At 44.0% G+C, this 23199-nt stretch overlaps 1 protein-coding gene across 6 annotated transcripts in view; it reads left to right on the top strand.

The window, feature by feature from the left end:
- The window catches only part of LOC131740123 (SUN domain-containing ossification factor-like), a 28403-nt gene that overhangs the window by 745 nt on the left and 4459 nt on the right, over nt 1–23199 (top strand). For 2 of the 6 annotated variants that reach the window (XM_059035213.1, XM_059035212.1), the window contains exons 2-22: nt 7983–8091; nt 8452–8571; nt 8922–9196; nt 10052–10192; nt 10428–10572; nt 11383–11506; nt 12897–13021; nt 13148–13215; nt 13945–14052; nt 14304–14409; nt 15474–15494; nt 15700–15755; nt 16793–16884; nt 17146–17211; nt 17749–17826; nt 18669–18744; nt 19278–20546; nt 20708–20795; nt 21087–21191; nt 21563–21717; nt 21824–21915. In XM_059035213.1, coding sequence (XP_058891196.1) covers nt 7983–8091; nt 8452–8571; nt 8922–9196; nt 10052–10192; nt 10428–10572; nt 11383–11506; nt 12897–13021; nt 13148–13215; nt 13945–14052; nt 14304–14409; nt 15474–15494; nt 15700–15755; nt 16793–16884; nt 17146–17211; nt 17749–17826; nt 18669–18744; nt 19278–20546; nt 20708–20795; nt 21087–21191; nt 21563–21717; nt 21824–21915 — 3419 coding nt within the window. The remainder of the gene's footprint in view (nt 1–7982; nt 8092–8451; nt 8572–8921; nt 9197–10051; nt 10193–10427; nt 10573–11382; nt 11507–12896; nt 13022–13147; nt 13216–13944; nt 14053–14303; nt 14410–15473; nt 15495–15699; nt 15756–16792; nt 16885–17145; nt 17212–17748; nt 17827–18668; nt 18745–19277; nt 20547–20707; nt 20796–21086; nt 21192–21562; nt 21718–21823; nt 21916–23199) is intronic. The other 4 variants (XM_059035214.1, XM_059035216.1, XM_059035215.1 and 1 more) reach the window with 4 other exon arrangements.

Genomic DNA, 23199 nt, shown 5'->3' with positions numbered 1-23199 from the left:
ATTCAGTACCTTATGGTAATATATTTCATGATTTGACACCTGGATGGATATTTAGATAATTCATATGATCGTTCAGCGTTGTAGCTACCATTTTTTATGGGGTTTAATGTTATGTATTTTTCAAACTGTGTGGGTGTTCATTTTATGTAGTAAAATTACTGAGACCAAATTCACTGGGGGGTGAAAAATGCATTAACCAAGATCAATTGATAAAATGTGGAACTGAAAGTACCCATATTATTGTACTGTACAGGAGGCTGTGTGGTCCAGTGGTTAAAGAAAAGGGCTTGTAACCAGGAGATCCCCGGTTCAAATCCCACCTCAGCCACTGACTCACTGTGTGACCCTGAGCAAGTCACTTAACCTCCTTGTGCTCCGTCTTTCGGGAGAGATGTAGTTGTAAGTGACTCTGCAGCTGATGCATAATTCACACACCCTAGTCTCTGTAAGTCGCCTTGGATAAAGATGTCTGCTAAATAAACAAATAATAATAATAATACGTTAAGACCACCGATTAGAAACAGGACGTGTCCCGAGTCCTATGGAAGCTGCTCTTTCTGTGGTGTGATGATACTAGGGATATACGGTGGTATTGATGCGAATGGGAATTATATTAACGAATCCTGTTTTTTACAGTTCCAATGTGCTCTGAAAACTAACTGTGCGCATTCCGTCATTTAAACGTAAAGGCTAGTGCAGGGTTGAGAATGGAAGCTTGTGACTGTTTAAATAAACATGTCTGAACTAATCCAGTCTGAGTTACTGGCAGTGTTTTATCATGGTAGTTTATTTGGGGATGTTCAGCAGTGCCTGGAGATGTTCAGCAGTGACGGGGGATGTTCAGCAGTGCCTGGGGATGTTCAGCAGTGCCTGGGGATGTTCAGCAGTGACTGGGGATGTTCATTTGAACTCGGTAGGGGTTTTGTTTCATCAAAGCCTGCAGGGTTAGAAAGCAGCAGTGCCTTGACACCCAGTCCTGGGTTTTGAACAGCTCTGTTTAGTTGTTGACTCTCTTCAGAACTGATCACTCTTCTCGCATGCAGGTACAGTAGATGTTATCAGAGATGGACAGTCACACTCTACACTGCTGGGATATGTTTGACTTGAATCATCTGAAGAAAACCAGCATTGCACTGTAGGTGCTTGCCTCTGATTTATTGAACAGTCGTAGCACTGGTTGGAGGTCCTAGCTGTATTTCACTGGGCTAGCCAGCTACTCCACAACATTAATTAACACGCTGATTGTAAATGTCTGATGTGATCACATGTGAATTAGACAAGCTTTGCAAACATGAGTCAGGCATTCAAGTAAAGAAATAAAATGCTTCTGTTTAACAGTTTTCAGTAACAGCAGGGTAAGAAATGACTTGAGGCCCCATACAGAAGGCTATACATGCACAGGGGTGTGAGTCCGTGCTTGGCGTTTGTGCAGCATGTGCTAGTTGGACAGCAGTGAGTTAATGTCATCAGAGGAATGTGTGTATCCTCATGCCTTCCTGTACAGTGGGGGTGTATTCTTCTTGTAGGACTGGGATTCAGGATTCCTGGGATATTTAGTAGAAATGAATATGAAGCCAGAAAAGAAAAGAACATGAACAATTATCACTGCAGCTGGCTCTTGCCACCGCGTCTCTCTCTTCACAGTCTTCATTAATCAGGCCTGTGCTTTGTGAGTTTAACCCTCGCTGCTGCTAACAGGGACTCTGAGAATGAGACGCAGCGGCGCTTGTTGAGTGTGGGGTTCTGCTAACAGGGACTCTGAGAATGAGACGCAGCGGCGCTTGTTGAGTGTGGGGTTCTGCTAACAGGGACTCTGAGAATGAGACGCAGCGGCGCTTGTTGAGTGTGGGGTTCTGCTAACAGGGACTCTGAGAATGAGACGCAGCAGCGCTTGTTGAGTGTGGGGTTCTGCTAACAGGGACTCTGAGAATGAGACGCAGCAGCACAATCAAAGCTGAAGGAATTACTTGGGAGAACGCTTCTATTCAGACTTGTTCATGTTGCAAAATCTCAGAGTAAGTGTACTGTATTAGGGGTGGGTCATTTCAAATCAAAACGCATTTGAAAACTCAAGCACCGCATGCTAGCCCAGTCCCAGTAGAGTAAAACCTTCAGGCTGTCTTCTTATTTATTGAGGAATTATGCTTGAATGAATAATAAACGGCAAGCTGAATATTACTTAAAATACATACTGAGGGCAAAACAATAAGCAGAGTCAGGCAAAGCCATTGGGGTAGAGAGTGAAGTCTAATAACAGCCTGCACTGGTGACTGAGACTGGGGGCTCTGGTATTATATCACATCTTCATTGTTTGTTCAGACAGTAATAGAAAATATTCAAATGACTATTGAGCCCTCTGCATTTCACAATAAACACTGCTGCAAATGATGAAGAGCATTGAGAGGCATGTACATTGAGCACTATACATCCTGAAGTGAAATAACACCCATCCAGAGGAATGTTTATTGGACGAGGCTGAGCTGAGCTCTTTTATTCTGTTTTATCTAATGGAACGATCGGACGAGGCCAGATTTTGCGTCTGCTGGTTTCAGTTGTTCTTGCTCACAGACCATTGGGAAGACATTGAGCTCTTTCAATGGTTCAGCAGTCCAGTGACCCTCTCTGGCAGACAGTGGCACAGAAAATGCATTTGAACTTCTAATTTAAATTGGTCAAGTTAAAATAACGCATACTTCTTGTTTTTAAAGGTATAATTACTTGAGGATATGAAATCCTGTCGGTCAGTGAGCTCACAAAAGGGTTTGAATGAATGGGCGCTCCTGTCTCCTTGGTGGCCTCCTCCAAATGCACTCGGTGATCCATCAGTGTAGCATTGCTGCTGTTTGCAGGTTGCTTCTCAAATACTTGTTAAATATGTTGTTTTTCTCTTAACCTTTCTGTCTCTTCCTCTTGGGTACTCGGCATCTCAAGAGATGGGGAGCTATGCCACTGCTGTTTTCCAGGACCCCTTTGTAAGTGACAGGAGACTCTTGTGGGTTCCTTTCTGGTTAAATGAATAGATTCAAGTGTGATCAGGAGTGCAGTTCAGTTTGCTGGGGTTGGCATGCTGTGTGCTTCCTCATTTGCCTGTTTGATTAGCCTGTTCTGCTGCTCTGCTGAAGCACGGTGCTGACAGAATACCTTTCAGATCGCATCAGATCACATGATGGGTTCAGCTAGGCTCTCCCAAGGGCAATCTCTCTTCTCTCTCTTTTATTCTCTTTTCCAGCTCTGGTTCAGTGCAGAGGTAGGCCTAATACAGTACAATTCAATTCACAACAACTGTACCAGGCATGGATGTGTATTTCCTGACAGTTTTTATTGCATTTTTTAAATCTGTATACATTAAAACTGTTTTGTGATGTAGCCCAGTAATTTCACAGATCGTTTTACAGGGATAAATAATCTGGGGGTTGCAGAAATGCAAATTGCAGTTCATGGTTTCTAGGAGTAACACACACTAGTGTTAAATGCAAGGTACTTTATTTTGAAGAGATTCATCTTTACATAACAAGGATACCAAGTTTGTCCTTTGAATTTAAGACACAGCCCAAATTTCTCACTCTTAATTTGAGGTAAAAATTAAACATCAAACATGCAGTGTGTGGGCTGGGTATTTGAGTATCCAAGGCTTGCATTGTTTTAACTATACCTTTTCTTTAATTGCAATAACATTCAAACATACTGTGCCAGGAGTGCATTTGGAGTCCAGCTTGTTTAGAGACCCAGCTGAAGAAGCTCCAGCAGACCCCTGTGTTTACACCAGCTGGGTGTGAATGCTCACTCTACACACCGCTCTTCTTACCACAGGATCGCAGGATGTTTGTATTAAATGGGAGTTTTAATAAGTGTGTTGGTCTAATAGGCAGAATTGACATCATACTGCTGCTCTGATTGGGGGAAGTAATGAGGAGGACACTGCATGTTGAGAGGTTGTAGAGATGGCTGGCAAAGCCAGTTTCCCATTCTACAGTATGCACACTAAATTGACCATGCTGTATTCAAAATCGACAATGTTACACACGTTTGTGTCAGTGTGCCGGGCCTTGACATGTATTCTGTAATCTAAAAGTGATTGTCAGTTACAGGTATTATGGGTGAGAAATGGCTACGTACTGTATTCCTCCAGAACAATTAAAATACCTCTCAGACCTTTCACGTCAAGCCACAAACACACCAATGACAGTGTAATCTCTGACTGTATCTCCATATATTTATTTATTTTGAAATCAATCTAGAGAATGGTTAATCCAATTGTGATGGACTAGCTAAAGACTGTTGGTGTTTTTCTTATTTGAAGCCTGTGACGCATGACGTTCTAATCTTCTTTACAGTGAACGCCTGTCGAGGTTTTAAATGTGTCTGCTTTCTGTACTCAGGGCTTGTTCTTGATAGCAGCATGCTCAAGTCTTCCCCTGCGCAATGTTCAAGAGGGTTACAGTGCAGTGCCACGTTTTACTTCCTGATAACCTTCTTGATTCATTTGTTTACTGTGGTGAGGCAAAACATGAACAGCTGCAGCTGCCCCCACAGCTACCCAGTGTCCTCCTGCTCTGTGAGCTGAATTAAACAAGGGCTATTTGAAGGTATCTTTCCATTCACCAAGGACTCAGAGCCCCAACCAGGCACAGCTGAACACCCCTAGCACACACCTAGTGTACAGCACTCTGTTTTGAGACTCTGCCAAACCTTTCATATTCTGATTTGTAACTGTACTGATCCAGACCTCGAGTTCCATTCCCTTCTGCTGAGAGTGGGAAGACTGTGGGATTGCACAGTAATGAATAAGACAGCAGTATTTGTGAATCTGTAGCCAGGGGTTGTTTGTCATCACAAAGCCCCACATTAAAACATTTGTGTACTTTTCGATTTTTCAGCAGGACCGCCCTTTCTCTGTGTCAGTAGGAACATTGGGAGGATTAGAACGGATGAGCTGGATTTGTGTTTCCATGCAGAGCAGTGACCGATAAGAGCTGTATCTAATACCCAAACAAGTGACAGAATGTGTCTGCCCTACTCCTGATCTGTCTGGACAGCACAGCACCAGCCACGTGCTGAGCAGGCATCATTACAAATAAAATGTTTGAGTGTGACTTTTTAAAATGCAATATCTCTTTGTAGTGCAGCCATTTCACAGAGTACTGAGAATAGATGGTCAAGGTGCTTTTTGGCTTCTATGCAGAAGTATACAATACTTGATACTCAGCTCGTATGGCTAGATATTTTAGACACTATACTCTTCTCAAGTGCACACAGTCTTTTTGAAGAAACTAACTTGGCGTGAAACTATGTGTAGCCCAAAAGCTATGCTGATACATTGAGGACTTCAAGAAATGTGTTACCTCATATTTAGCTATTTTGTTTCACTTGGGTTGCTTTCAGAAATAAGATCCCCCTATTTGTAGGTTTTGTTCCTTGTGGATATTTTCTTATTGAGCGTACTGCAATTTGATTAGTATGTCAGGCTCTTCAGTGCATGACAATCTCCGTGACTTGTTCAGAGAGAGAAGTAGACGAACATCTTGGCAAGTGCCTTCATCGTAGTGAACGGCTTCATCGGAGTGAATGGCTTCATCGGAGTGAACGGCATCACAGTCTACACTGATGCATCTTTACTGCAACTGGTCGTCACCGAAAACAAAACCAGTAGAACTGAGTTTGGTTGCATTTCATTTAGTTATTGTGGCGCTGCTAACAGCCTGCTTTTAAAAGCCATGCTCACATGACCGGTTTACCTGCTTTCCCAACGTGCTCTTTGTAGTATTTGTGTTTCATTTTGATATTCCTCTTGTTTCAACATGACAGAACAATCTGGCATTGCACTTAAGGGGACATGATAAAGCCTTTCACACACTGCTGTTTGAATGAGAGCACTTGGATTCAAACAGTGCTTCAGTACAGACTCGTCTGCCTGAAGAGCTATCCTTGCACTGGAAAGGAAGCCATACCATAGTTGCACATGCTGTAACTGGGTCGATATCTTAAGAAGTGCCTCAAGTCTCTGCTCCTGACCTGTGGGGTTCGAGCCATGCTTTACTAGGTGAGCCACTGGGGGCGGGGTCACGAGTGCAAGGCTTTCCAGAATGAAGCTGAAGAACGCAAAAAATACATTGTTCAAAAGCTGTGGTGCTGATTCCTACACTGGTATGAGCTTTGACAGCAGATTGTATTGTATACTATACCAGGGGTCTCCAGCCCTGGTCCTGGAGAGCTGTAGGGCTTCTGGTTTTCATTTCCACCAAGTTCTCTGTTACTTGATTGAACCGATTATTTTCTTAATTAGTTCAGATTAACATGTTCCTGATGAGAAGACACCTAGAAAACCTGCAGGATTAGAGCTCTCCAGGACCAGGGTTGGAGACGCCTGCTCTTTACTGTGCCTATTAAAGCTTTACAGTCCTGTTGTAATTTATTGCCTCGCCACTAATGAACATGATAGCCTAACATTGGTGCGGAGGAATAGCTTTCTCTGTTTATGTGCTGGGCAGAGTGACAGTTGAAGCAAGCCCAGCTGCCAGAGCGCTTCCCTGTGTTGTGTAAACTTACTGCAGTGTCACTTGTTGCTGTTGGCTGTATGAGTAAAAGATGAGCTGATAAACACGTGGAGAATGGACCTGATACCACAGACAGAGTATGATCTTTGGACAAGCGTGTGTCAGGTTTACAAGGGCATTTCCCAATGTCAGTCATTGAGGTGAATCACTACTGCCTGGTTTAGGCAGCCCCGCCATCATGAAGGCTTTAAGGTGTTTATAAAAAAGGATAATTAACCAGAAACCTGACCCTGATGAAGCACTTGGGTGAAACCAGTGTCATTATAACTTCACATCAACATCATCCCAAAACCTGCACGATGTGCTTGCTGCTGTACCTGGCTGTATTTCTTTTGCACCACAGACTAGTACACTACCTGTGTGAATGACTTTTAGTTGGAGTACGCCATCAGCAGACAGCAGGCTATGTCCTGGCCCTGTCCAGAATGAAAGATGGCAGGGCTCGGTTGGCAGATGGCATTGTTCTGTTGTCATTGGAACCTTCTGGGCGCCGGCGCTATTTAAACTGTGTGACCGGATTGAGAGGCAGCCAGCTGTGACACTGGAGCTGCCTATTAAACCTCCATTCAAGTATTCCATGACATTGTTGCTTCAGCAGCCTTTCTGCACAAATGACTTCCAGCTCACTTAGACTTTAAACCCTCTGCTAAGATAAGAGCTTTGTTCATCCTTACAGTAATTTCATGTTTAGATTTCTTTATACTGTTTTAATAATATACCTGTGCTATTTGGTAACGGTGTAGAATTTGGTAATAATAAGGGTTTAGATCTTTATAATATATATATATATATATATATATATATATAATTTTATTTATTTATTTTCAAAATCACAAAAAAATCACATTCCACAGTGTATTACTTTATTATTATTTATTTATTTAGAAGACGCCTTTATCCAAGGCGACTTACAGAGACTAGGGTGTGTGAATTATGCATCAGCTGCAGAGTCACTTACAACAACGTCTCATCCTCAAGACGGAGCACAAGGAGGTTAAGTGACTTGCTCAGGGTCACACAGTGAGTCAGTGGCTGAGGTGGGATTTGAACCGGGGACCTCCTGGTTACAAGCCCTTTTCTTTAACCACTGGACCACACAGCCTCCATTACTTGCCCTGTTAGGTCATGCGTTGCTGAATAAAGTGTCATTCACAGTCTCGGTGACCAATCCTGACAGTTACCATTAAATATGTTTTACTTTTTACATTTTTTGACATTTTATATTTCAGGATTATCATCTGGTGCTTCACGTTTGCTGGGCAGTCACTGGGTAGCTGACTAAACAGACCTGTGTTTTTATTTTATTTTTTTCATTGGGCTCTGTTTTCTGTATGATGCCGTAGACTCCAGCTTTGGAATGCCAGAGGGCAGGGTCTTCACAGATTTCCGTGAGTGCTTTCTGACAGGTAGCTTGTTTCTGCTCCCCAGGTACACCAGTCGACATGTGTGTTGTTCGGAAGAGGGCTCTACAGCCTCAGCACAGTTTGCACAGGATAGCGGACCCCAGGCAAAGCATGAGGAGAACATTGACTCAAAGGTAACACTCCCACTGTCCACCATCTCCTGCTGCTAACAGATCACAAGATCTCTGTAGTGATTATACAGTATGCAAAGGGAAGGGGGCAGAGTTTAGGTATGTTAGCACTACAGTGCCTGCCAAGATGCTTACCGATTTTACATATCCTGAGCTACAACATGAAAGGGATTAACAGTACTGCATGTGATGCTTTTACTGAAGGAGAGCCTGGATAAGTGGAGTAAAATGTAATAAGGTTTCGACTGCCTGTTCAGAGTAGAGTTAGTGCTTTAGTGCTGCCAAGACTTGTCGGGCTGGCTTGCTCACTCTCCCGACTCTCTGAGATCAGCAGGTTTGTCTAACAATGTTAAATCCCAACAGGGTACAGATGATGGGTCCACAGAGATCCAGTCATCCTATGACGTTGGATTGAGAGCAGAACAATCTTTGCAAATACACACTTTAGCAGAAGACTGCACAAAAGATGAAGGGCAGGAGCAGGTGAAGCATATTTCTATTCATTTTTTCAAACAGAGTATAGAACTAGCCAGATTTCTGTTTTTAAAATCTATGAAGTTACAGCTAATTACAAGTCTAATGACAGTTTGCTCTTAATTGGGATCCTGCAGACTCGCAGGTGAGTCGGCTGGCTCAAGGTGAGTGTTGCTTGGTGCAAAGCCTGGCTGGTGAAGCCCTTGAGTAGCCATTCACTCGCACAGCGAGGGGGAGCCTGTATCTGCAGTAATCCCGCCTCTTCTCACAGGTCTTCTACTAGGTTGAGTGTCTGTATGAAACGGGGGAATCCTTAGTTTGACATGTCTTACAAACTTATTTTTTAACTTTGCCTGCAGAATGTGAAAGCAGATGAGCCACAACCAGAGCCAGAGCCTGCTTCTTTAACTGAATCTATGACTGAGGCAGAGCCTGCTTCTTTATCTGAATCTGTGACTGAGGCAGAGCCTGCTTCTTTATCTGAATCTGTGACTGAGGCAGAGCCAGACCTGGACCCAGACCCAGACCCGGACCCTACAGCCAGTCTGTATGAAGCTACTTCCAGTGCTTCTGCTACAACTGATTACATTTCCAGAACACCTACCTCGGAGATCCCTCCTGTTACTCAGCCAAGGTGAGGATTCACACACTGCTTTCTTAAATGGCATTAAAAAAAAGGGGTAGGGGAGGGGGAGGGCAAGCCTAGCCAATCCTAGCCAAGCCAAGGAGGCATTGTGCCCTAACTGAGAGGCACTGCAACCTAGTGTTTAGAGTCGAGTGACTGGGAGGCAGTGTGGCATAGTGGTTAGAGTTGAGGGACTGGGAGGTAAGATGTCACCTAATGATTCTGATTACTCCTTCAGCCCTACAGTAACTGGTGTAAACATACATGCTGCTTCATTTTTAAGATGCATGTAACCTTCCAAGATGTTGACTGTTCATTGAGCTGCATGTCAAGAAATGGAGAGCCTCCAAGCTGAGCTTTTCTTGGACTCTGTTTACTAGTATTGGGGTCACCCAGGTCAACAGCTTGAGACTGCTTTCCTCTGTGAACTGCTACTCCTATTCTTTTAAGTCCTCTACATCCATCGTATGCTGGAATACAGCTGCGTATTCAATCCACTGAATGATGAAGAGTGATCAAAACAAGAGTCTGATGGCTTTCCTGATGAAGCCTGATTTGTTTTTTTTTATCATCAGTGCAAGGCACTGCAGTGTAAAAAATAGCAGCTTGCGTGTTATGAAACAGAAACCCAGCAAGAAAGAAGATTCTGAAGTAGTCTGTTTGGACGCTAACTAATCATGTAATCATCAGGCAGTAAATGAACTCTTTTTTTTCTGCAGCTGTGAAGCTAAATCAGTAGACTGGCTCCTGAACGTCATGTTCTTCAATAGTGACATTTGTTGCTGCAGAAAGGCGCTTTTTCTTCCTTTTCTTCCCTGCCGAAAAGGGCATCCCGGTAAACGGCGTGTTATTTCTTTCCCTCAGTGCAATAGAGAATTCCAGTGCCGATACCCCTGTAGGCAGCTCTAATGAAGCTGAGCAGTCAGCTGCTGACTGTGAGGCTGGAGGGACCCCTGTGGCGGCCCCTCATAGCGAGCCCCCCTCCTTTGGCAGGCTACCCACCAGGTGAGTACTGAAGCCGGCCTCTCGACCACGCTGAGCCACATTCCAATAGAAGGTATCATTTTCTCCGCTCCGCTGAATAAAGCTCCGCACACCTTGCTTCTCTCTCCCTGTCGTCGTCGCTGAAGAGAAAATGTTAGCTTGACAGCAGGATCATTTCGTGCATCATGTGTGCTTTCTTTAATATCAGCCCACTTAGAGGATTATGCTTTCCCTCCACTTTCTGTTGTGTTGTAAGCAGCCTCTCGGAAGAGCTTGTGGAGAACATCTCCAGCACTCCCGCCAGGGAAAGGGGGACCAAGACAGACCTGGACCCCAAACTCACGAGAGTGGGCAAGGAGACGAGCAGGGACCACAGCTCTAACACTTCTCACGAAATCAAGGTAAGCCAGTTTAAACTCTGAAAAGGGTTTGTTCTGTGCAGAACTTCGACACCGCACTCTCACAAAAACATTCTTGTGCTGTCATTAACCATCAGTGCATGTTTCTTTACATTTAGAAATACTTGAACACTGTAAATAGGGTGTTGAAAATGTAGGTTTTTGAACTGCACTGAACGTTTTGTTTTCTCTCTTCTGTATGTATTGCGTTTCTGTCCATGTGCTACTGAACGCATTACCAGAGTTTCTGTCTTTGTCTTTCATCTTGGTGCTGTAGTAGCTCAGATTTCTGGAAGGTGCTGCTTCCAGAAATCTTCTCACAAATGTCCAATTTAGCATGCCACTGCTGTCCCACGGGTCTCGGAGAAATGATTTATTCAGGACTGTTCAACTAGGAAGCTCATTTCTGTGAGGTACTCCTGTCAGGACAGAGCGGCAGCATTCATTGAATACATAATACTTCCTGGCCACTTTATTAAGACACACAACCTAATACCTGAAGGACTTGCTTGGAGTCGGTGTGGTACACGCTGGACGTCCTTCAGCCATCCAGGGCAATCCAAGGACTCTGCTCATGTGCATTGTATTTTACAGTGTTCAGTCGGTGTGCTATCACATAAGCAGGGCTTTGGACTTTTCACCTCTTTTTAAAGGTAATCTTTTTAGAACACATCGGATAAAGCAGGTGTTGATTTTGAGCCTCTTGAGCCATGCTGCTGTATCGGTGTATCACTGCACTGTCAGTGTGTGACCACACTCCGTTTATTTATTCATTTTATATATTTCTTTGTATCGTTCTCCCTGACTATCCAGAACGTGGACCCTCATAAAGTTGGCGAGATAGACCCCACTGCTGTCCAGCCCAGCAAAGACCCAGAGGATATTCCTACGTTTGACGAGTGGAAGAAGAAAGTTCTTGAGGTGGAAAAGGAAAAGAGTAAGCCCTGGCACTTGGGTCCCTCAAGATAGTGGGGTTGCTGTCACAAAGACTTTAGAAGGACCATCACACTTGTGTAACAGCAGTGTGCTGTTCAGTGTCAGCTTTGAAACTGTTAACGGTTGTGTTGTGAAAGTAACTGTTTATTGAGGGAGTTCAGTTGAGGCAGTTATCATTTCATAAGGGAGAATGACAAATGGTTTTGCAGGTTATTGCAGCTAAAGTCCTGTGCAATTGTTGTTTTTCTTATCTACTTGTAAAAACTGTATACAAGGTCAGTAGCTCAGGCTGTTTGGTCTCTCAGAATTGTGTGTCGAGAGGAACTGGAGCATGCACAATGCAGCACTGCGTTACATAACACTGCTCTGCTGTTAGAACAGGAAGATGACGGCTCTTTCACAAGTCATACATTATAGTATTTTTCCACATTAAGCATTCTTAAGGAGGTTTTTTATTATTTATGTGGCGATTATCAGAAATAATCGAAGGGCCCAACTTAATTAGGTTTTGTAGCTGAGAAACGGCGAATGTGGACCACATTCTATTTCGATTAGTTGTGCGTGATTGGGGATGTGATTTTTGTCATGGCGGTCACGGAACTCAAACGCAAACGTCAAACAAAAGTGAATACTTACACAGAACTATACAAAAAGTTCCAAGCAACTGGCAGAGCAATATCCCAAAGAATTTCATGAAAGTGGAGGGAGCAGCTTTAATGAGAAACAAACTTCCAACAAACCGAAGCCTTTTGTGCAGAATATATATATACCTCTGCATACACTTGCTAATGCAAAGCCTAACGGGAGGGCGGTTTACAGTTGTGCAGAAGCATGACTCTGATTTGCAGCTCTTGCCTTCTAGTCTTTTAATGTACATCCTGTAATACCAAAGCCACAAATGTGTTTAAATAGACGTTAACGAAAAGGGTATTGTGCAATTCTCAATTTACAACCAGAACATTTATTTAAAAAATAAATAAATATAATTGTTACATCGGACAAGGTATGCATGTTAAAATTTAAAGGTAAGCATGTTCCTGTTCTGGTTGTTTTTTAAAAGGAAATACATGTTAAATACTTTAAGTGTGTTTACTTTGCACAGATACTAAAATATTACAGTGCATTGCATGAATACATATATATATTTATATATCTTTGTAGCCGTGACCATTCTGTGAAATGTCTATTTTTAACTTTGACTGTCGTGATTATTTATTTAACATGTTTTTACCATGACAAAATCACATCCATATGCATGATGTGTAAATCAAATTTGTTCTGTTCTTTCCATGTATTTCTAGTTTCCTAAAAACAAATTCATGTAACGATCTATAACTTGGAACTGAAAATCATAAAACTGTAAATGAAAAAATGCTAAATCCTGTCCACAGGTCAGTCCATGCACCCCTCCTCCAGTGGGAGCCCACACATTGTAAAGAAAGTACAGAAGAACTTCAATAACTACGCCTCTGTGGAGTGTGGGGCCAAAATCCTAGCAGCCAACACAGAAGCAAAGGTAGGGCTCTCCACATTGCCCAGCGAAGCAGGGGCTGTTTCTCCAGTGCTGTGTGTGCGTGTGTGTGTGGCTTGCTATTCCCTCTCCAAATGCACTTCATTTGTTTCCTCCCATATTTCTTCTTAGAGCACTTCAGCTATATTGATGGAAAACATGGACCTGTATATGTTAAACCCCTGCAGCACTAAGATATGGTAAGTTGGAGAATCAAACAATCAATCGATCAATCAAATAGTGGTTGGTACTCACAAGATTGTTACCTGCCTTGCCTTTGATAAATGATTTGCAATACTAGTTTTAAGCTTTTACATTGGAAAACCACTTGTGTTTCTCCTTTTTATTTTTGAGGTCTCCCTGTGTTCTATCTTTTTTATATTTGTTTCACTTCTCGGGAACGGTTTTTATCGTCTCCCTAAGGTAGCTAATGCTTTCTGAATGAGAGTGAGTCTATTGTGTAGATTTTAAGACCAGGAGGTCCTTCACAGGCAGTACTTTCTGGGATGTGTGTTCTCCATGTGTGTTCAAATTAAGTCCCCTTGGTGTACTTTGTAAACAAGTGAAGCCCAAGAGCTTGTGTGAGGATTCAGATGGGTGGGACTGTGCAGACCCAGGCTGATTCTGAATACAGATGGGTGGTGGGACTGTGCAGACCCAGGCTGATTCTGAATACAGATGGGTGGTGGGACTGTGCAGACCCAGGCTGACTCTGAATACAGATGGGTGGTGGGACTGTGCAGACCCAGGCTGATTCTGAATACAGATGGGTGGTGGGACTGTGCAGACCCAGGCTGAGACTGAATACAGATGGGTGGTGGGACTGTGCAGACCCAGGCTGACTCTGCACTCTCAATTTGCATGAGCAGTTCTGTTTTTATGAAGTTGTCATTTTCAGTTCAGTGTGTGTGCATTTCCTCAACTTTCAGGTTTGTAATTGAACTCTGTGAACCGATTCAAGTGAAGCAGCTGGACATCGCAAACTTCGAGCTGTTCTCATCCACTCCAAAGGACTTCCTCGTCTCCATCAGTGACCGGTTAGTATTACCCTGAGCCAGACAGCCATGCTGCAGTGATCTGGGAGATGCTGTTTACATTCCTGCGCAAGTGCAGGTTAAAGCACGATGTCTTCTGTGTAAATATATATCCAGAATGTGTTGCTTAATATAAAGAAAGACGTGATCTAGTCGCTGCCACTGAATGTCACATTTTCATTGTGTAGACCTCCCATCCCCCATGTAGTTGGTTTATTCTGCGCTACATTTTATTTTCATCGTTTTCCTTTAAGGTACCCAACCAATAAATGGGTTAAACTGGGTACTTTCCACGGCCGAGATGAGAGAACAGTGCAGACTTTTCCACTGGATGAGCAGCTCTATGCTAAATATGTCAAGGTAATCTCTAAGCCGCCTATTGACTCTGCTTTCCTTTCTAATTGCTTTGTTGTTTGGGTAGACTGTGCCATGAATGCATTTCAGAAACCGTTTGGGCGTGGTTGAGGATTTTTGTTCAAACCTTCACTTCATTTTTTATTTTCTGTCTAATTTCTTTTTCACCCGTGGCTTTATTTCTCCCATCTCCAAGTCTCCAAACAACTTGCACAGCAATTATTATACTGCCCCTTAATAGTGTACAAGTTCAGTTCTGTCTTGATTGGCCTGGCAGGAACTGAACCCCATTGTGAATCCTTTACCCTTGAGTTATTCTCACTGGACAGCCTGCACTGTGTCAGCTGTAGGGTGCATTTATACTACGTGGTAGTTAATGCCAAGAGGTAATCCTACACCAAATGCACAGTCATAATAACTACTGAATACGCTAGCAGTACTTCTGCCTGTAGTCAGGATGGAAGATTCTATGCATTGCTTTTGACACAACTGCATATTTCCAGTGTCTCTGAGTTAGCATCTCATTGTGTAGTCACTTTAATAGCTGTTTCCCTCATTTCTTTCCACCTGTAGTTTAGGTAACTGTTTGTTCAGTAGCCATTGCGATCCCAAGCCACCTCCCAGTTTTAAAACAACTATCTGATGTGGGATAACCACTTTTTCAAAGCAGTGGGTTACAAAGACAGAAAACAATGCTGATGTCTTTATTTCCTCACTGTTTATGAAACTCTTGCAATTCCCACTCGGCTTGGGTTTCTTGGATGATGTTGTCTCCATTCTTAATGCTGCATTGAACAATCAGATCAATCTGTCTTTATTGTGCCCACATTAATATAACCAAGACATTAACCGTACTGTCCCAGCTGAATTCTCCATAGTGCATAGCTATAGGCTGCTGTCTGTACAGCAAGTGTACATGCTACCTGAATACTCTTCAGTTCCGTTCGCCGTCTTGTAGAATGTTGCTTGTAGATTGCAGTACTAGTAGAAATGTTGCTTGACTTGCTTGTGGCATGAATCAAGTCTTTTTTTAACTGACTCTTGTTTTCTTCTCTCTTCTCTTGCGTCAGATGTTCATCAAGTACATAAAGGTTAGCATTCCTCTCTATTAGAAGCTTTGACTGCACCCTGAGTGCTCAGTAATGTATGGCTAGATAAGGGCAATTTAAAATAATTCAAAGCTTTGCAAAATGTGCATTATGCTGTACTTAACCAGAAGCGTGGTGCAGTTTGAAGAAATATAGAAATACATCTGCCAGGATCGCACTGTTATTTGAATGGGCTTGTCGTCTTTAGGTGGAACTGCTCTCCCATTTTGGATCTGAACACTTCTGTCCACTTAGCCTCATTCGGTAAGTCAGTGTAATGGTCATCGGGATAACTGAAGAATGGGGTAAGGAGTAATACTGGATAAACCCCATTCAGCTACAACCCAAGATATATGAATATTGATAAGTGCAGCACAGATAAAAACCTCACAAAACAAGTTTAATCACCAAAACTATTAAATTGATAGAAGCTGTGGCCAATCTGAAAACTGGCTGTTTATTTAATTATAACAGTGCTCTTTTGTACCATAGTTATGCAATTCAAACGAGTGCATGCAAATTTCTTCAGTCAGTAGTAATCTGTCAATGCCATGGAGCATTCTATTCTAATGATTGAAATGATGGCATTCAAATCTGCCACCATTTAGATACATTGAATAGATCTCTAGGGCGTTAATATGGTTCTTAATTCTTGAGCATTTAGAAGTTCTGCAGTTACATAAGCAAAGCTTTAACAGGCAGAAAGCAGTGATTGCTGATCTACACTCCCTCTCATTTCATCGCCCCATTCCCTGCTGCTCCACGACATTTCATACACTGTTAGCAAGAGTGTGCAGTTCTGGGTTTGCAGTTTTTGATGTTCCCTAAGGCCCAGTTCCTCTATTAGTAGAATCTTTGTTTTGTTCCTGGATATGACACCTTCATTTAATTTGATTAATTGATCAATTAATTAATTAATGCATTTATTTTTGTGTTTACTGGGATAGGCTTGTAGAGATTTAGTATCTCATTTACAAATCTGTCCCGAAGGAAATGAAATGGGATACTGTATCGTGGGACAGTGAAGGCACTTCTAGCCAGTTTTGCAGCTGGATATCATCTTCTCCCACGACTGAAAGACGTATTTCCAAAGCTTACTGGTTTAAAGGTTTCAAAAGAAACATGCCATACTATTCTATACTGCACTATCTTCACCCATCTTTATTACACAAGAAAAAAGAAAACTGTCCCGCTTGAATGATCCAATTCTAACGTCCTTGAATTCAACGAACACCAAGTCATGAATATTTAGTATGGAGTGCAATGTGACTTCAGAATAACTGCTGCTTGTCTGCTGGCAGGGTGTTTGGGACCAGCATGGTGGAGGAGTATGAAGAGATCGCAGAGTTGCAGTACCCGTCCGAGCGGATGGAATATCTGGATGAAGATTATGGTAAGGCTCGGGGAGGTGGGCATTCCCTCCAGTTCCAGGGTGTGGATCTCTTAAAGAAACATTTCAGGCAGGTTTGTGGAAGCTGAGGTGTTGCCACTCAGACAATATCAAGTCATTTGTATTGCATTCTGGTCAGTGACTACATACCTCTCATGCCAGGAGCACAGCTGGCAGCTTCAACCTTGGCCACCTGAACTGCATGCCAGCAATGTTTTATGTAAGCATGATTTCCAAGTATTAAATTTGTATTGTATTTTATAGATTACCCTCCAGGCTATGTGCCACAGGAAGACAAATCTTCCAAGGACCTGCTCGGCTCTGCCACAAGTGAGTAAATTCAGTGTGGAGGATCTCTGGAAAGGTGTAAAACATGACGAAGACTGGGTGGATTTGAGATGAAACCTGAAGAATGTGAAGTGGTGTGACTGGGAGACAGTGTGGCGTTTTGCTAAACTCTGGGCTGGATTGCGTTTTTGTGCTTGTTTCTCTCCTCCTCGCAGTAACCACTGCTCTGTCCCAACACATTTGGCCTGGTTGATTCTACACAATGTGTACCAGGCTTGTTCTAGTGGAATTGTCGTCTCACAGAGAAGCATGTAGCCACATTGCTCCCTCAGGACAGGGGTTCAGTACAAACTGTTCACTTCATTTTCTCCTTCACTTATAAACAGAGGAGTAGTACTGCTTTTCAAAAACATGCATCCAACTATAAAAAACCCTTCTGTACTGAATAGTGGCTCAGCCTGCCAGCGCTTTTGGTTGATAGATTTCCTGTAGAGAGTCGAGTAGACTGGCCTGCTTGTTTTTGTAGCATGTGCTGCTTATGAAGGAAACTATTCATCTCTCTCTATGTTTGCATTGCAGATGCTATCTTGAATATGGTAAACATAGCTGCCAATATGCTGGGGGCAAAATCGGAATTGGAGGCAGCTCAGAGAGAAGGTATTGCATTTAAAAAAAAAAAAAAAAAGAATTAATGAGACTTTGTATGCATCACAGACTATCAGTATAAACAAAGAGCATATCGAGTTATTCACTATTTTAATACCTCTTTGTTTTGTACACACACAGTGTGTGTTTCAAAGTACAAAATCTGTTCCCAGTTTCATGTTCTCCACACACTTTTCCCCAGACTCGGGGGGGGGGGGGGGGTCTCTCCTAATTGGGTAGATGGATCATGGCCATGACATTGAAGTCTTGCATGTTTTATCAAAGTGCATTTTGCTTCTACTCCTCAGTGAAGCTGACACAAACGTTTCAGTTATGAACTCCTGGAACCCCTGAAACCCCCCTTTATTAAGGCAAAGGCTTTGCAAACGCCAAGCCTTCAGATTTCAAGCGCTGTGCGGTTTGGCACCAGAACAGCAGCTTAAAAACTTGCTATAAGCAATTGAATGCTCCAACTCCTTGTAGAAGTGCTTTCGTTGAAAACGATTGCCCAAGAGGTGAAAGATTAACTACATGGAGACTGATTCCCATTTCATAACCACGGAAATGGTGGTGTGTTGCTTTACCTGTGTGATGCACTCGGTCAATGCAGGCCTCCAATAAGAAATATTGAAACCGGTCGCCAATCTCAGTAGGGTTGAAATTTGTCTAGATCTGTTCCGGATCATAATGATGTTTTGTATGGTGATAAATGGGTCCAGTTATCATCTTGTGTAATGCACCAAGAACCTATTCTCTGTATACTGTAAATGTATTTGCAATATCCACTGAATTTCTTTGCACTGTGCATGAACAAAACTAGATGAATGTGACAACATATAACATTTTTATTCAAGGAAACCTCTCTGGTGAAGCCATGAATATGACGGGAAAATCTGAGGCATCCCAGCCTATTCCCACCTCTCCTCCAGTGTAAGTCGTGTGTGTGTGTGTGTGTGTGTGTGTGTGTGGCGTCTCTAAAACAACAGAAGACATTTGAATGGTCTACGCAATACCCAGATCCCCCCCCCCCCCAATACAGTTCAGATTTGCATATTCTCCCCTGTTATGTACTGTGCATTTCTTTCTAATTTGAATGCATTAAAACCCTCCAGTCATTTGCATAGCTGTGTACATTAATACATTGGAAAACAGTGCATGCAGTGTATTCCAACAGGTTATTCTGCACTCAAAGCCCTGCAGGCAAGAATGTATTTATTCATACTGCAGTGTTAAATAAGTGTATCTTACAAAGTTATAAAATGATTTCCTCCAGAGCTTCCATTGTTCATAATCTAGGCTTGCAGTCCTTTTGTTTGGAGTCGAGGAATGTGTATATTGTGGTTCTTATTTCTAGGAGGATGATTATATTTTTTTCTTGCGACGCACGTGCTGTTAGCCTTGTCTTGGAAATTGCTACAAGCTGTGGTAATGTGATACCTGCCCCTCCTGTGTTTGTTTCCCAGGCTGGAGACTGTAGAGGTGAGCCCCCCGGTTTCCGGTGAAGACACTGAGGAGGAGGCAGTGCCCACACCGGCCCCCCAGGAGGAGAGCCGGATCGTGCAGCTGGTGCAGGAGGAGGAGGAGGAACCCAGCCAGTCCACAGTCACTCTCCTGGAGGGAGAGGAAGAGGAGGAAGAGGAGGAGGAGGGGGCTGCAGACAGGCAGGGCTTCTACCAGCTGGACAGCCTCACATACTGTGGGGAGACCACCACCTTCTCCTGTGTGGCCAGCTTCTCGGAGTACGTGCTCCAGCGGTGCACCGTCGCCGTGGCTCTTCAGCGGCAGCGATGTGGAGCCGCAGGCCAGCAGGAGCTGGAGCCGGGCTCCTCCATGAAGCAACAAGAGACCCCACTACCCATTCCTGAGCAGCAGCAAGAGACCCTGCTGGCCATCCCTGAGCACAGCGAGACACAGGAGCCTGCTAAAGAGGAGCTGCCACCGCCTAGCGAATTCCAATTCATCCTCGTCGAGCGGGACATTAAAACTACCCCTACAGTCTCCCAGCAACAGGACGTTCGGCACTCGGAGACCACAGTGGAGCAGACTGCAGAGCCCGTTGATCTGGAACCCAGCCAGTCCTCCTCTCTGCCTCAGGGTATCATCTCTGATATCCCCCACGTGAAGGTAACCCCTGCAGAGGAGATACCAGACTCCTGCACTGGAGACCTGCTTGAACAGACCCCACTGCACCTCGAAAACACCCCTGAAACACAGGCTGAGACCTGGAAGAAAATTGCAGCCAGCAGCACTGCAGAGGAGCCAGCCCCGAGCTCTGAAGCTGAACCCCCCAGCGAGGAGAAGCCCAGTCCCACCCTCGGAGAGCACACGGACACCCCCCAGACCCTCACTAACCCCACAGAAACAGTGCCCCCAGTGGAGCTCGGGACCTCTGCTGTGAATACAGAGGCTGTGGTTGGCAAAGGGACCCCAGAAGAGCCGTCTGTCTCGGTGGAGCCTGCTGAACCCCCAGTTATGCTGGAAGTGAAAGGAGATGAGCAGTCCCCTGAGGACATCCTCCTCACAGTCCCCTCCTCCAATGGCCAGCTCCAAAGGACCGCCACTGACTTCTATGCTGAGCTGCAGAACTCCACTGATCTGGGGTACACCAACGGCAACCAGGTGCACGGCTCCAACCAGAAGGAGTCTGTCTTCATGAGGCTCAACAACCGCATCAAGGCTCTGGAGATGAACATGTCCCTGAGCAGCCGCTACCTGGAGGAGCTCAGCCAGAGGTGAGTGTCTGTCTGGCGCTCTGTACCACACTCTGTCTCCACTGTCTTGCTGTCTGTTGTGGCAGCACTGATCATTTTGAATAAATTATCCATGAACCCATTGAATTTTATTCCTGTTGAAACGTGTGTTTACTCACCGTGCCTTTTCTTTTCATTGGAAGGTATCGGAAGCAAATGGAAGAAATGCAGAGGGCTTTCAACAAGACCGTAATCAAACTCCAGAACACCTCCAGGATAGCAGAGGAGCAGGTTACTGTTTTAGCCTCTTAACATTTCTGTGAATGCTTGGCTGTGTTTTTCCAGGTCCCCCAAGTAAAGGAGATGTAACTCTAGGTCCTTCTCTTGGTTAGCTGGATGCAGTTAACACATGCAACAGGCTGCTTACATGTGAAATTACTTCTGAAGTAAATTAAACAAAATGAGATGTCTTTTATGCATTTAGTCAGCATGACGCCAGATTATTTTATTTTTTTTGCCTGCTGTTAAACCAGAATATCCAGCTGTACACAGTAAAACCACCTTCCTTTGCATGTCCCTTAGGACCAGCGGCAAACAGAATCTATCCAGTCGCTGCAGAGCCAGCTGAAAAACATGACTCAGCTCGTCCTGAACCTGTCTGTCACGGTGGGGCAGCTCCAGAGAGAGGTACTGCCCAACACAGCTCTCTGCTCATTCACTGTGTTCATTTATAGCGCAGGCACTTGTCAGTTTTGTTCATTTGGGGTTTAATCTTAATTCTGTCTGTGTAAAACTATTTAACTGTATTTAGTAAGGGAGTTGAAGGGCACCAGCATTGTCTTGCCAGCCAGGTACTGTGTGTATTCTAGTGCTGTATGTGGCTTTGTGACGCAGATAGTCTTGTGTTCAAAATACACTCTCCACCCATTTGATTAAAAAGCTTTTACTGTTGTGCTGGTAAGTTGTTTTATGCCACCCCATTGGGGCCCACACCTGGTCCTTCCTCCTGGTGTTTGTGATGCTGTGCAGTGTTTTCTCAACCCTGTCCCTGTGTGCAGGTCTCGGATCGTCAAAGCTACCTTGTCATCGCACTGGTGCTGTGTGTGTGCCTGGGCCTGCTGCTGTGTGTCCAGCGCTGTGGGAGCAGCTCCCCGGCACAGGAGGTCTTCTCTTCACCAGTCCCCAAGAGCAACCACTACCCCAGCCCCAAGAGGTACTGCAGCTCACCAGTCTGCAGGGCTGCTCGTCATTTTGAACCAAGCCATGGAAGTAGCTTAATAGGAGCCTGGAAAGACTAAACTTGCTGTGTTTTTTGCCAGGTGCTTTTCTTCATACGATGACATGAGCCTCAAGAGGAGGATATCTTGCCCCCTTGTTCGTTCCAAGTCATTCCAGTTACCTGCTTCAGAAGGTAAATGCGATGTAGCCACGTAGTTGGATTCTCGCTTGTAATCCGCTTTGTGGGCAACATTTAAAGGTCTTTGTTTTCACTGCGGTTGATGGAGGACCTGGGTGTTGAACAACGCTGATTCACCCAGCCACCCTCTGGTATGTACCAGAGCCAGGTGTCTGTTAACTGTTTGTGTGTTTGCTGTGTTCATTGCAGTTCCATGAAAAGACAGCAGTTGTAGATTTGCTGGATAATGGGTTACAGGAACCCATGAAAACAAAATGATGCATTTGATTAGAGACGCCGCAAGAAAAAAAAAAAAAAATTCCGGCCAATGGAGTGCAACAGCCAAATAACATTGCAGGTGTTGGAGAAGTATGAAGGGCCCCTAAGTGTCACTTCTTGCAGAAGAGTGGGAGCTTGGAGTAGGTAGGTAGGTAGGCAGCGAGATACAGGGACTCTAATGCAGTGTGCTCTCACTCTTTCCAGCCCTTGTTAGATCTCGAGGAAGGGGCTTGTCTCCCCCAGAGCTGGGAGCCGTGGAGCAGTGCGGTAGATCAGGAGAGTGGAGTGTGCCCTCGGCTGGCCCAGAGATCACTCAGGAGGAGACAGAGTGCAGCCTGCTCAAAGCAGAGTTTTAAACTAGAATAACCACAATCTAGGCAGGGTTTAGCTCTGCTTTTTCACATGCTTTACCACTCTGCCATTGTCTGTGTCTGGCCCGGCAGTGCTAGAGTAGCTGTGAGTATCTTCCAGGTGTTCCTAAGACTCCGCCAGGGCTGAAGCAGCTTCAGTGCAAACCTGAAAAAACCTGAACCTGTAGCCACTGTAACAATGCTGATAAACTCCTTCATTAAAAATGGCATGAAACATGAAACATTTCCTTTTCTCCCATTGTTGCCTCTGTTTGCCAGACATTCTCCATAGCAGCCAGCCCCCACTGCTGTGTGTGTTTTCTTTTTTAAAGTATTGACCATGCAAAGCTTAAGATGCCCATTGCTGGAACATTAATTCCATTTGCAAGTAGTAACATGTTTACAGCCGCTAAGGGAGGGGGAGCAGTGGTATTGCAGTAGTTATTGCTAAACTGAGTGAACAACGGAGAGCGTTGAAGCAAATTGTAATTGCTTCCATGACTTGACAGTTTATCTGCTGTACACCTTTCTGCTCTGTGCTACCTTCTTGGCACTTTTTTTTTTTTTGTTTGTTTTTTTTAATATAAATTTTTAGTCGTTGCCAATTTATTTTTATTATTTTCTCCCAATTTGGAATGGCCACTTATTTTATTATGCTCAGCTCACCGCT

The sequence above is a fragment of the Acipenser ruthenus genome, chromosome 12, assembly GCF_902713425.1.
Source record: "Acipenser ruthenus chromosome 12, fAciRut3.2 maternal haplotype, whole genome shotgun sequence".
Lineage (NCBI taxonomy): Eukaryota > Metazoa > Chordata > Actinopteri > Acipenseriformes > Acipenseridae > Acipenser > Acipenser ruthenus.
This window is presented reverse-complemented; position numbering and strand designations above follow the sequence as displayed.